The 15000-nt window shown below is 53.0% G+C and overlaps 1 protein-coding gene across 24 annotated transcripts in view; it reads right to left on the bottom strand.

The window, feature by feature from the left end:
• The window catches only part of LOC113806428 (nucleolar protein dao-5), a 481722-nt gene that overhangs the window by 100210 nt on the left and 366512 nt on the right, over nucleotides 1–15000 (bottom strand). For all 24 annotated transcript variants that reach the window (XM_070145096.1, XM_070145085.1, XM_070145093.1 and 21 more), the window contains one exon: nucleotides 1–323. This exon is cut by the window's left edge and continues 39 nt beyond it. In XM_070145096.1, coding sequence (XP_070001197.1) covers nucleotides 1–323 — 323 coding nt within the window. The remainder of the gene's footprint in view (nucleotides 324–15000) is intronic.

Below are 15000 nucleotides of genomic sequence, written 5' to 3' on the forward strand. Positions count from 1 at the left end.
GTGCTTGGGCGCCCACTTGCTGATGGAGGCGGTGATGTCGAGCTTCTTGGCCGACGCGTCGCTGGTGGCCGAGGTTCCTCCGGGCCCGAGCTCGATGGTGAAGGCCATGGGCGACTGCTTCTTGGCGTCCGCGTTCACCTCCTCGCCCCCGCCGCCATCCTGGGAGGGCGTCGTGGCGCTGGTGGAGGAGGTGGAGTGCGAGTTGGACTTGGAGAAAGGCGGAGAGGTGGACGAGCTGGTGGTGGTCGGGGTGGAGCCGGGCTGCTCGGGGCCCTGCGGCTTGGCCTCGGCTGGGGCGTCGCTGCTCAGCTTCCTCTCCGTGTCTGCGGGGAGAGCAAGGGAGGGTCAGGGGTGCGTGGAGGAAGGCCGATGGCACGTAAATGCATAAGGTGGAGGAGGAGGAGCAGAAAAAGATGAAGAGCAAAAAAAAGAGGAAAGACAGTAGAAAAAGAAGAAATAAAAGGAAAATAGAAAGGAATAGAAAATAAAGAAAAAAAAAAGAAGAGGAAAAAGAAAAAGAAACTAAAAAATACTCGCAATAATATCAACCACTCATAGTCATGAGGTATCCTTTTATCCATGACATGTGAAAATGTTGTTACCAGATGACCTCCCGTTAAAAGAGCAATTAAAAACCGGAGGAAACATTACCGGGGCAGTTGGTCTAATTAAAAGAACACCACTTGCCCAGAAAATCGAAAATAGTTCGACGAGATCCCAGCGCCCTTCGCCAATATGCTAATCAAATCAGAATTTAATCACTGCGCGATCCCGCCGGCAGATGAAAGCATGGAATCGATACGAATGTATATTCCTCGTATCAACATGCATATGCATTAATACTTAGATGGATACATGCCTGCCTACATACTTACATACGTGTGCACATATATATATACACGCATATACGCACGCACGCACATGCACATCCCTCCCCCCTCCACACACACACGCACACAGACAACACACACATATACAGACAACACAGACAAACACACCCACACAGCAATTGTAGAGAAAATCGAACCTCCGACCCTTTTGGAGAAATAATGCGACGCGACCCTCTGACCTCACGTCACCTCGCTCGGCACTCCCGGCCCCTCAGGGCCAACAAATATTCGACGAAGGCAAATGCGTGGCGGCTGAGCTGCGTGTGCTGGAACATCTGACTAACGACCCTACGGTTCGCGGCGGGCAGTGGCGAAAGGGAGAAAGAGGGTGGAAGTGGGAGGAGAAAGGGAGAAGGAGAAGGAAAATATTTTTTTCATAGTTTCTCACACTATATCATAGACGATCAATTATTAAAACATGAAACACTCTTGCTTGATTGGGTGCGACGCCATTTTTTTTACTCATTTCCAAGCATAAATTTTATGTTTCTTCCTGAGACCGATACTCGTTGCAAATTTAGCATGAGTATGAAAAGGTAGCTTTTTAATCCCCGACTGATAACACTAGCTTAGGAAGAGCCCGAATTACTAGCAACGGTGTAGGAAAAGTGTCTAGTAAATTGGCGATGAAGACAGGCCGAGTAACGAAGATCCTAGCCGAGGGAAAAGCAAAGCAGTCACACCCTTCCTTCACAGCTCTATTACAGCCGTTTCACAGTCCCCTTCGTAGCTTCATAACAGGTCCATAATAGTTCCACCACAGCCCCCTTCACAGCTCCATAAGAGCCCTTTCACAGCTCCACCACAGCCCCCTTCACAGCTCCATAAGAGCCCTTTCACAGCTCCACCACAGCCCCCTTCACAGCTCCACCACAGCCCCCTTCACAGCTCCATAAGAGCCCTTTCACAGCTCCATAAGAGCCCCTTCACAGCTCCATAAGAGCCCTTTCACAGCTCCACCACAGCCCCCTTCACAGCTCCACCACAGCCCCCTTCACAGCTCCATAAGAGCCCTTTCACAGCTCCATAAGAGCCCCTTCACAGCTCCATAAGAGCCCTTTCACAGCTCCACCACAGCCCCCTTCACAGCTCCACCACAGCCCCCTTCACAGCTCCATAAGAGCCCTTTCACAGCTCCATAAGAGCCCCTTCACAGCTCCATAAGAGCCCTTTCACAGCTCCATAAGAGCCCCTTCACAGCTCCATAAGAGCCCTTTCACAGCTCCACCACAGCCCCCTTCACAGCTCCACCAGTCCCGACCGGCGATGTACTGGTGAGCGGAAGTGTTCGTGTGTACATACGTAAGAGGTTATATGGAGACAGTGTGCGTGTATGGGGGGGGGGCCACATGGACGGGGAGGAGAGGGGGCAGGCATTGGGGGGAAGGCAGGGGATTTGAAAGAAGGGAAGAGTGGGGAGGGGGAGCGAAGGGGGCGGGGTGTATGGAGGTAAAGGAGAGTGGGGAGGGGAACCGAAGGGAGTAGGGGTGTGTGGGGGGGAGAGGGGAGGGGAAGTGCATGAAAATGGGAGAGAGTGGGGTCCCGGGTCACCCAGTGTCAACCGCACACAGCCTACATCCACCCGCCACTTCCCCAGCGCCGAGCTCTCTCCCCATCGACTCCATAACTTTCCGTCGCCAGTCTCCTCGCCCCCACTTCTTCCCGTTCTTCCCCCACCTGCCTGTCCCCCGCCTTCCCTTCCCTTATCCCTAGCCCTTATCTCCGGATCTTCACCAACCCCTTCGGTCCCTTCAACAAGCCCCCGTAAGCCACGATTTGACCGGCCGCTCTCTTCGCTCCGGTTGAAGATCGGTGTCTCACTCCCTCCCGCCGACGGGGAATCGCCCGCAGGTGCCCCCGGTCTACGAGATGAAGAGAAACAGACTCGAGAAAAGACTAAAGTGAAAATCCAAGCGGAGATGTAGCTTTGTGAAGATCTATCCTCCTTCTAGGGATCCCAGGATCACCTACCAGTCCCCTCTGTCCTCTCCTTAGCCTTCCTCTCCCCTCCACCCTCCCTTCTCTTCCCATCCTCTCCCCTGCCACCTCTTCTCCCTTCAGTCCTCTCCTCCCCCCTCAACCCTTCCTTCTCCTCTCCCCACCCCCCCCTGCTTCCCCCTATTATCGTATCCACTCCTCTCCTATCTCCCTCTTTTCTCCTTCCCCCTTCCTCCACTTCATCCTCCCTCCCTCTTCCCCATTCCCCTCCCTCTTCCTCTTTCCCCTTCCCCTTCCTTCTCCTCCCCCCCCTCCTCTCCCCTCCTTCCATTCCTCGAGAGAGAGAGGAGAGAGAGGAGAGGGAGGAGAGGGAGGGAGGGAGAGGGAGAGGGAGAGGGAGAGGGAGAGGGAGAGGGAGAGGGAGAGGGAGAGGGAGAGGGAGAGAGAGAGAGAGAGAGAGAGAGAGAGAGAGAGAGAGAGAGAGAGAGAGAGAGAGAGAGAGAGAGAGAGAGAGGAGAGGGAGGAGGAGAGGGAGGGAGGAGGAGAGAGAGAGAGAGAGAGAGAGAGAGAGAGAGAGAGAGAGAGAGAGAGAGAGAGAGAGAGAGAGAGAGAGAGAGAGAGAGAGAGAGAGAGAGAGAGAAGGAGAAAGAGAAAGAGAAAGAGAGAAGAGAGAGCGAGAAATGGGGGAGGGAGGGAGGGAGAGAGAGAGAGAGAGAGAGAGAGAGAGAGAGAGAGAGAGAGAGAGAGAGAGAGAGAGAGAGAGAGAGAGAGAGAGAGAGAGAGAGAGGAGAGAGAGGAGAGGAGAGAGAGAGAGAGAGAGAGAGAGAGAGAGAGAGAGAGAGAGAGAGAGAGAGAGAGAGAGAGAGAGAGAGAGAGAGAGAGAGAGAGAGAGAGAGAGAGCACATTACTCCTTTCAGAACCAAAGCAGGAAACGCGACAGAGCTCTTCTTAATGCTTGGGTAAAGCACAGGGTAATCCTCGAAGGAGGGATCAGGACTCGCTCCTAATGGATAAAAAAAAGAAAAGATGATGATGTTCACGAGGAAGAAAAGGAAAAAAATGTTCCCTGATTACCCAAAGTTTCCCCGACTCGTTCATCACGGGAGAAAATCCCTTTGAAAGGCCGTCCTGCGGTCGTTTGCATGTGTTCCCTCGCACGGCATGGGCTCGGATCACTTTGGAGGGGAAAGGTGATCGTCGCCATCAACTTCTGAAGTTTGGTGGAAATATTGGCTCGGGCAAGAAGGCCACTCGTTCTCGGTGGACTAAGAAGGGACTTGAAATCAAGGGACCACTTCAGGAAAATTGGATTCTCCGTTGAAAAAAAACTCAACAGAAAGATCAAAAGTTTATATGGAAAAAAAAACTTTTTTTCAAGGGAAAAATACAAAATAAAATGAAATACAAGTCACAGAGACGACACACACAGGGTTAAAAAAAGACAAACGGAACAGAGAAAATATATTTCATACTCGCCCGCGTCACTAAATGACCGGAGTCACGTGACCCTTCTCTGAACGGGGGCGGGCCACGCTCCAAGTTACTCTCAGCCGCCCACGAAGCTGCTGTGTCATGAAATCCACGCCCGTGAACCCAATGCACTGGACGCCCGTTTCTTTTCGCTATGGCGGAGTTGTCGCTTTTCGGATCAAAAACAGTTCGTCACGTTGCTGAACGAAAACAAAGGGGTTCTATGTGGGTCTATATAGACTTATAGATAGGCCTACATACCTGAACTCCATCACCGGGTCTTGCAACAAAGGGATGACAAATTTTCAACATGCAATGCCACTTCCCACCCGCAGATCGCGCTCCCCGTCGCCCCTGGCCCTCACGCAGGAATCTTTCAAGATGCATTATTATTACTTCGCCTTTCGTTCCCACCTTCTCCGTATTTCTCCCTTCTTTACTTCTCCCTCTCTCCTTCTTTCTATTTCTCTCTCTCTCTGTATATTCGATTGTCTCTCTCTCTTTCACATCTGCCTGCCAGCCTGCCTGCCTGCCCGCCTGCCCGCCTGCTTGCCCGCCTGCCTGCCTGCCTGCTTGCCCGCCTGCCCGCCCGCCTGCTTGCCCGCCTGCTTGCCCGCCCGCCTGCCCGCCCGCCTGCCTGCCCGCCCGCCTGCCTGCCCGCCCGCCTGCCCGCCCGCCTGCCTGCCCCGCCCGCCCGCCCGCCCGCCCGCCTGACTGCCCCGCCCGCCCGCCTGCCTGCCTGCCCGCCCGCCCGCCTGCCTGCCCGCCCACCCGCCTGCCTGCCTGCCCACCTGCCTGCCCGCCTGCCCGCCCGCCCACCTGCCTGCCCGCCTGCCTGCCTGCCCGCCCGCCTGCTTGCCCGCCCCCCTGCCTGCCCGCCCGCCTGCCTGCCCGCCCGCCCGCCTGCCTGCCCGCCCGCCTGCCTGCCCGCCCGCCTGCCTGCCCGCCCGCCTGCCTGCCCGCCCGCCTGCCTGCCCGCCCGCCTGCCTGCCCGCCCGCCCGCCTGCCCGCCTGCCATCGCCTGCCCGCCTGCCTGCCTGCCTACCTGCCCGCCCGCCTGCCTGCCTGCCTGCCTGCCTGCCTGCCTGCCTGCCTGCCTGCCTGCCTGCCCGCCCGCCTGCCTGCTTGCCTGCCCGCCCGCCTGCCTGCTTGCCTGCCTGCCTGCCTGCCCGCCTGCCTGCCTGCCTGCCTGCCTGCCTGCCCGCCCGCCCGCCCGCCTGCCTGCCTGCCTGCCCGCCTGCCTGCCTGCCTGCCTGCCTGCCCGCCTGCCTCCCTGCCTGCCTGCCTGCCTGCCCGCCCGCCTGCCTGCCTGCCTGCCTGCCTGCCTGCCTGCCTGCCTGCCTGCCTGCCTGCCTGCCTGCCCGCCCGCCCGCCCGCTCGCCCTCCTTTCTTCCCTGCCTTTGAAATTACAAACATAACATCCTCAACCTATAACAAATCCCTTTACTAACCAGCAGAACACCCGACACGAACCCGTGTCAAATGGCGCTCGGGAAAATTGAAGCCCATTGCACCACTCAGTGCATTCGGCGCTTCATTTTGCATTCCTGCCACTCATTCCCGCGATTCCCAGTCAATGGGCGAGAGGCATCTAGCCCCTGTTAAAATGAGGAGGGGGGAGGGGGAGGGGCCAGGAATGCAGTGGACGGCGAGGTCGGGGGATCAACAGGGGCCGGAGTTATGAGACGCTGTTTAGCAGTTCTTCTTTCGCACAGCAGTATATATCCATATAATCGTTCCAGCTTCCTCTCCCACGCGTCACGCTGGTATTCATGTTGACAAATGTAGGAAAGCTAGGAATGAGAGTGGATATCTTCACAATACAAGAGATGTATTTGACCGGTTTCGATTCTATCTTCTAACGAAGACAGAATCGAAACCGGTCAAATACATCCATTTAATTGTGAAGATATCCATTCTCATTCATACCTATTCTACATACGAGTTCGCATTATGGAATACGCACATATATGCCAAAGTAAGCTGGACTTTCAGACCCCGCAGTGATTGATGTAGCACTCTCATATGTTTAATCAATCCACAACTCTGACGACTTGATAAAGTCCAATTCGAATTCGTCTCTGATCAGCTGTCTCTCTCAACCCTTTCCAAAACGGCCGTAAAATCGAAACCAAACAAGCGAGTAAATAAATCCTGGCCGGAGCTTCCGCGTAACGCTTTAATTACAGCCGTTGAGATGCATTGGTTCGGGGCTTCAGCGGCGCCATGTCACGCCTCGAGGAGCACGGTAAGGCTTTACAGAAGAGGAAGGCGGCGCCTGTTCCAGCTCTGCGTGCAGTTACATGCATTTATCATAAAGTCAGGGGGAGGCGAGTGCTCGACTCCCATTCCTGATCTCATTTCCATTTCCACGTGTCCTCGCCTCCGAGAACGCCGTGGCGGAGGAGCGGCCTCCTCGTCCTCCCGCGCATCGTCGATTCCCTCTCTGCCGAGAGAGAATCGACGTCTGGCATGTCTAACTCGCGCCGCCCTCAATCACGCGTTCGTGTCGGAGGCGCTGGAGGGAGGGGTCGCTGGAGGAGGCCGGGGGCGACGCCGGATCACGTGACTACATCTCGTGTCGGATGAGTGGGCGCCCGGTAATCCAGTAATGGAGGCCCGGCTCTGGCTGATGAGCGGTTGTGCGAAATTGGCCGTGCATGCTAAAGTACCCGGGGCTGCTTCCATTCTACACAATATCACATTCACAGGTTATTTCCAAATCAAACTGTAGCGGTGTCCGCGCATGAACCCTGTGAAGAGCTGCGAGTAACTGCGCCGCCCTTCCGCACTGACGCCCGCCGGCGATTCACAGATGGCAGCGCTCGAGCGGACCGACGTCAGGGATCGGCCGTGAGAATGAGGATGCGGCGGTTACGCAAGACAGGGACCGAGTACGCTGCGAGTCGGGGGCGGCGACGGTGCGGCGACCTGACTGCAGGGCGGACTGCATTCATCATGCCATCGGGAAAAGGGTAGGTCATGCAAGAAGAGATGGTCCGCAACCTGCCTCGAGAATGGGCCGATTAAAGGCCGTCAGGTTTGGGGCAAGATAATAATCAATTGACAAGTGGGTTCCTCCCGCAAAACACCTGTGCTTGAGCCGAGCACCGAGACCGTCCCTTTGTTCTCTTTCTCCCCGAGTGCGGATCTCAGGCTCTGGTCCATCTTTATGATGCCTCGCAGGGTGTACGAGCCCGGGAATAAAACTCGTTGTGCCATTAAGGTGGGTAAGGCATTATGGACACTTACATGGCCCCTTATGCTTCTTCGCTCTTTCTAACGAGTTGGCTACGCCAGGTAGACACGAGGTTTGCGGCGGGCTGTGCCGAGGGAGTGGAAGGTTACACAACGAGGCCGCCACATGGCCTGCTACGGCCGCATCGCTTTGGCTATATCATCTGTTGCCGCTCATCAGCCGCCTCCAAAAATGGCCATGGAATATAAAAACTGGCAGCTGCATCAGGCCTGCCAATTTTCCCTCTCGATTACGCCACACAAATCCGGCAATCGCGCCGCTTTGGGCCCCAAGGATTGCCATCCGCCGCCACGAATAAAAAGCATTTCAAAAACGGCATGACATCCAGCCGCAAGTTTTGAACATGGCATAAGAGGTTCCCTTTGGGCCGGGCGCTGGCAACACTGCGAGCCCCTCTCTCCGACGGGCTGCCGCGGGGGCTCGAACAGAGCCCAGCGAAGCAACCTCGCGTCGCGGGTCAGAGGCACACGCAGCAAGCGCCATGCACTCCGGCCTCCTTGCAATACCAACGTCGACGCAAGCACTGAGGGCATGGCCGCAAGCAAGGACGCGGGGGAGCACACACACCCAGATCAACGGATAACTTCACTCTGCTCACACACGCGATGCGAGATCGAGTCGCCATTCCGCTCATTCCTTATGGCACTCTCCTCGCGTGTGTCCTGATTTATTCCAGCTGGATCAAGGCCTCGATGAGGTGCGTGCGAGGCGTTCTGCTTTAAGGAACAACCCACGAGCCTTTGGCGGGCCTCATGTCAGTCTTTTTCACGAGTCGATAAAACTGGACTTCGCGATTAAGGTTCTTGTGCAAATACATGAAGAGCAAGTTTATATAACCAGGGATGTTTCCCTGAATAGACGGTTTAGGTTAGAGCGACTTCCAACCCGGGGCTTCAAACCTGTCTTCCACTCTGTCTGTTATCAATCTTTTAACCCATGCCTTCCACCGCATGTATCCTGACATTTGCCTTCTACCTTTGTCTTCCACTCTCAGTTCCCCATCCCGCTTCTTCCGCTCTATGTCTCCCAACTTGGCACCCATTCCCAGCCCCCACGCCATGGCACCTTCACACCTCCATGTCAAAGCCCCTGTCACCCATTCCCGTGCCACTGCACCCTGGTATTGTTAAACCCCTGCTACTCTACGATCCCCTGGCCGTGGCACCATCGTCATCACAACCACTTCGGCGTCCACCTCATCACCATACAACACCACCTAGACATACCACCCCACAACACACCACCCAAACATACCACACTACCTACCAACACAATACACATCCCCACCCTCTACACCACCCCACCCCATCGCACCCGACCAAACCACCACACCCCTCCACCACCACCACCACCCACCACGTCAGCAACAACCCCCACAATTAAGCCCATATTCGCCAATATCAAGCAAAAAGGGCGGGGACGCACACGCTAAACAGGTTTTTCCCTCCTCCTCTGAGTGCGTGTCCTGCAGTCCTCGGCGCTGGGAATGACGAAGGTGAGCTGCTGTGGTCATGGTCGCCTTCGCTCCTCGGGGCAGCCACGGCGCCGTAGGGGCTGCCTCGGCGCTGCGGCCGGCCGTCGCTGGCACTACCAACTTCGTCCCCCGCCTCTGGCTCTGGCTCTGTCTCCGCCCCTTCTTTCTTTTCGTCTTCTCCCTCTCCTTCCTTCCTCCCTCCCTCCCTTCCACCCTCCCTCCCTCCCTCCCTCCCTCCCTCCCTTCCTCATTCCCTTCCTCCCTCCCTCCCTCCCTTCCTCCCTCCCTCCCTCCCTCCCTCCCTCACTAGCAACACAAATTCGTCTAGACCAAGAGTACATTGACTATGTAAATATGACTGTGTGTGTGTGTGTGTGTGTGTGTGTGTGTGTGTGTGTGTGTGTGTGTGTGTGTGTGTGTGTGTGTGTGTGTGTGTGTGTGTGTGTGTGTGTGTGTGTGTGTGTGTGTGTGCGTGCGTGTGCGTGCGTGTGTGTGTGTGTGTGTGTGTGTGTGTGTGTGTGTGTGTGTGTGGGTGGGTGGGTGGGTGCGTGCGTGCGTGCGTGCGTGTGTGTGTGTGTGTGTGTGTGTGTGTGTGTGTGTGTGTGTGTGTGTGTGAAAGTGAGAGAGAGTGAGAATAAGAGTGAGTGAATAAGCGTGAAAGTGAATGTGGAACTCCATGCGTGCAAGAGAGCGTGCGCGTATGTATGTAACTGCGTGTGTGCATTAGTCTGTGCGTGTTTACGTGTTTTGATGCACGTGTTGACCTCCCTCTCTAGAATAAGGAATGTGGACCAAGATGCCGCGAGACCTGTTTTTCCCAATATTTCCCTGTTTGCAACATCATTATATTATACGTGTTGCTAAGCCCGCGCCATAAAGGTTGCAAGATGATGGTGATGATGATAAGGTGATGGGGATGATGACGATGACGATGATAAAGACAATAACAATAACACTGATAATCACTGTACCATATAAGAAAGGCATAAAGCTACAGCAAAATATCATTATCACTAATATCTAAACATCCTAGTAATCCCTAAATCCTAAAAGTAGCAACGTTGCCCCACTGATAACGTGGATTGCGTAAAAAGGAAGAAAAAAAGAAAACTAATCACAAAACCAACAATTCTTCAACGCCAATCCAACCCGCGTTTCAACTTCTGCTCGAAAATAAGTCTCATGCGGAAGGTCTACACTGTGCGCCAAAAATGGAATAACGACAAAGTAGTAACACACCAAAGCAGAGAAGAGGCAGCCGTCGCGCCGCCCCAGCCCGCGGCCCAAGCCCGCGGCCCAAGCCCCGGCTCGTCCATTCATCCCGCAGTCGCTCGTGAGGCAAGTCTGGCTCTCCCTTGCGCTTCCCCTTCGCTTCATCCCCTCTGTTTCTGCTCTTCCATTGCTCTCCCTCCTTTCCTAACTTTCTGCTCTACGCACAACCTGCCACCCTCCCCTCCCTTCCCCTCACGCTACCCTCCCTTCGCCTCAGCCTGATACCCTTTCTGTCCTGCAAATACAGCTTAATTTTTCCCTGCTCCTCTAATGCATATCCTACCGCCTCTCTTCCCCTCCCTTTCCTTCCCCAATACCCCTCCCTTCCAATCTCTTCCGCACACCCAGCCGCCTTCCCTTCCCCATCCCCCTCCCCCCTACCCTTTTACCCTCCTGCCTTCCCTCCCCTTCCCCCCCTCCCTACCCTTTCTTCCCCTCCCCCTACCCTTTCCCCCCTCCCCCCTCCCCCTTGCCGACTTCTCCCAACAAGCACTCTACCGTACCCTGGTTTGCAAAAAGTTACCTTTGCAAATGCAGACTTATCAGAGCGACAATATGAGACAAGTTTCCCGCCAAAAGTTTTTCAATAAAACCCAAGAAGGAACAAGTTGCTTCGAGAAAATGCAGTCGTCATTTGTCTTCCTCCTGGCGGGAACTTACGCCTCGGAGTGAGAGGAGAACGCGGAACCTTGTTGGAAATTCACCTGAGTTTGTGTTATCACTTGTATATCTAATTTATCTGTCTATTCATTCACTTATCAATAAATCTACTCCTTCAATTTATTTACTTACCTATCCATCATATCTATCAAATGTATCATTTTATCTATTCATTTAATTTTTCTCTTTACTCTTCACTGCCTGGGCGCCATCCAAGACCCGTGACGGCAACCCTCTGCGGCCAGCCACCGGGCGAGATGCTTTGCCGTGACTCTCGCGACTGCGATCGAAGCTCAGGGGCGATAACCTTCAATCAGACGAAGACAACCGCGCAATTATGCAGTTTGAGAACATCCAAACCATAGCTATTTACGAAAACATGATACAACAACGAGGTTAAATTTTGGACTTCCTCATACATCCGGGTAATATCTAGTAATAGCTAGATTCAGATGAAAAAAACAAATTCTCACAGCTGGTCGAAAGTTTATGCTAATCAAAATAAAAGGAAAAGAAAAAATAGAATAGTGAAGCCCTGCAAAACGCCCCAAGTTGGGAAACTGAGCGGAAGTTATGCCTCTGGAAATATTTTGCTGCAGATGACACCTTTCTCTCATTTCCCCCTTTGATTAATATGTTTAACGTCGCAAATTTCTTTCACTTTTTATGAATATGTCCACGCCATCTCGGGGTAAATCCTTGAATCAACGCCATCATATGGACGAAGGAACAGAAAATACAGTATAAAAAAGAAAAAGAAAGAAATATATAAATACAATGATGATGATGATGATGATGATGATGATGATGATGATGATGATGGTGATGATGATGATGGTGATGATGATGATGATGATGATGATGATGACTGATGATGATGATGATGACTGATGATGATGATGATGATGATGAAGATGGTGATAACAACAATTGCAATAATAACAATAACAGTAATAACAATAATAATAATAGTGACATTAATAATAATAAAGATAATAATTATACAATAATAACAACTATAATGATAGCACAATAATAATACCAATAATACTAGCAATAGTAAGAAAAACAATTTCTTCTCCACAGTCACCGTGGCACAATGTAAACACCTGTTAAGAGAACTTGGAGAATTCCAAATATAATCAGAAATTCGTACCTTTTCTGCCCTTCGGATCCTAGCCCCTCCCCCTCCCCCTCCCCCTCCCCTTACCCCTATCCCTTCCCCTACCCCTGCCACCTCTCCCCTCCCTGGACATCACACGACTGCCCCAAGCCTAAGACTCCACTTCACGTGGACGCAGAAATCATGAATATCCTTACACTTCAAATTCTGTTATGTAATAATAAATTTAATAATAATAATAATAATAATAATTGTAATAATCAGCAGGAGTAGCATTAATAGGAGTAGAAGCAGCAGGAGGAGCAGGAGCAGAAGTAGGCCGGGCCGAGTCCCTGCGAAGGGCGAGGGCGACTGTGCCCTTTAACCGCCCGAGAAGACGGCACCGAGACTCCGCTGTCGGATTTATTAATTCCTTGCTTTCCCTCTGCTGCTGCCCTCGTCTCTCTCCCTTTCGTTCTGCCTTCTCCCCCTTCATCTATTGACTCTTTTCCTCTTGCTCCCACTTCGTTCCTCTCTACCATTCGCTTTCCACAAGAAATATTCGATCTATGTACCTGTTCCCATCCTCATCCGCTTAGAGAATTCCAACATCGAGGCGTTTTATGTTTTCCTGTTCACTCCCGAAGGCGGGACTTTCCCCCGACGGACGCAAAGGATGCCCCTCCCTCCCCCTCTCCCCCACACACACCCTGAGCACAACCTCCCTCCCTCCCCCCTCCCCCCACGTGGCCTAAACAAAACCACTCTCTCCCCTTCTTCTCCCTCTCCTCTCGTCCCTCCTGAACGCAACGTCTGCCTCTCGCCTGCAATAAAAACAAATCTTGCAATAAATTCATATTCGGCGCCCAGACCAGTTCCATCTTCCTTGGAGATGATGTGGGGGGAGGGGGGGCCCTGTCACAGCCAGACCCGTGTGTCCACACTATTTCTCACTCACCCACTTCCTCTTCTTCCTTCTCGCGCTCTCTCTCTTCCCTCCGTCCCGCCAAACCTCCGCACACCCATCTCTGTCGTCTGTCTGTTTCTCTCTCTCTCCTCTTCTCCTTCTGTCTGTGGCATTTCCTTCATCTCCCTATCTTTCCATCCCCCACTTTTTCTACTCTCTTCCTCTCCCTCCGTCTATCACTTCCTCCCTCTCTCTCTCTCTCTCTCCCTAATTATCTGCCTTCTCCCTCCAACTTTCTCTCCTCCCTCCCCTTTCCTTCCTTCCTTCCTTCCTTCCTTCCTTCCTTCCTTCCTTCCTTCCTTCCTTCCTTCCTTCCTTCCTTCCTTCCTTCCTTCCTTCCTTCCTTCCTTCCTTCCTTCCTTCCTTCACTCCCTCCCTCCTCCTATCTTTCTCCCTCTCTCCCCATCTCTCCCTCTAACCCACTCTCCCTCCCAGCTTCCCTCCCTCCTCTCTCTCTCTCTCTCTCTCTCTCTCTCTCTCTCTCTCTCTCTCTCTCTCGCTCTCCTTTCTTACCCTCGAACGGATCCGCCAACTCTCGGCTTCCTCTCCGGAAGATTTCCAATAGAATTCTTTCCCGAGGTTCGTGCCGCATGGATAAAAGAGGTGGGGAGGGGGAGGGGGGGGTGGAGGTGAAGCGAAGCAAGGGGGAGCGAGAGGGGGGAGGGGGAGGAAGGCAAATAGGAGGGCACATGGATTTCAAAAAAAAAACTTAATTGCTCCCACGAAACAATACTAATTACATTTATTTCGTTCTTTCTCATAATCATATTCTTTATTTGATAATATGAACATGAATTTTGATCCGCTGATCTTGGTCGAAGCGCTACTGCTGACCTTCCCCTTTGATCATTTCTGTTGCTGCCCTCAACTGAATAAACACTTATTCACATTCACCGACGTCCACCATCAATCCCTGTTATAATCAGTTCAATAATCTATCAGAAATTGTTCTTGCTCTCTTTCTTTCTTTCGTTTTTCTCTCTCTTCATTTTTATTTCCATTTTCTCTCCCCCTTTCCCTTTATCTTTCCTTTTCCCCCGCCCCCCAACTATAAACAAATGCTCCAATAAATGGGCACACACACAATCCCCCTCGTTTGTGTAGACAGCCAGACACGCACACACACACTCCACCCACCCCAAGCACACACATGGCCTACACTATCAACCCACTAACCCGCACGACACAATAAACACTCTCCCCGATTTGCATACCGTAGTATTGGCTCTGCACTAACCAGTCGCACATCAGCTGATCGCCGACGTTTGCAAAACATCTCGAGCGAGAACTGGGGAAAGCGGCGCCCCAGGTGTCCGCGCGAGCTACAGCCCTCCCCTGAGTCGCGGGTCGCTGGGGGACTCGTCGAGACTCGCATCCGCACGGGCGAATCCTTCCCCTGTGGCCTCGCCGTGGGAATGCAGGCCCGCTCCTTGCAATTAACGCAGACATATATTCTCTCCCTTTCCCGAAGTATTTCCGAGTCTCCGTGGCACTTGGGGAACATGCACACTACACAGTCTGCCACTATATCAAGATGGCTATAAATATCATATACATTATAACCGCAAAAACGCATATAGGATGCGCAGCGTCAATGCAAATAAGGCAGATTAACATACAAACACATAATCTATGAAGTGATTTGCATTTCTACAAAATACGCGCGCGCGCGCACACACATCCTAGGACGACGACCGCACATGCACAGACAAAATATTTCCCACAAACACACACATGCCGAAGGTAAACAGCCCCGGGCGACTGATAACCTACTTGTACTTTCCTCGCCAGCCCTCGGGACCCTCCCGAGGGCTGGCCGTCTCGCTCTCCCTCGTCGCTCTCTCTCTCATTTCGTCACTTGCTCTTACTTTCATAACGCTCTCATTCTCCTTCTTCTTCTTATACGTACACACACACACACACACACACACACACACACACACACACACACACACACACACACACACA

Source organism: Penaeus vannamei, chromosome 33 (assembly GCF_042767895.1).
Source record: "Penaeus vannamei isolate JL-2024 chromosome 33, ASM4276789v1, whole genome shotgun sequence".
Classification (NCBI taxonomy): Eukaryota; Metazoa; Arthropoda; class Malacostraca; order Decapoda; family Penaeidae; genus Penaeus; species Penaeus vannamei.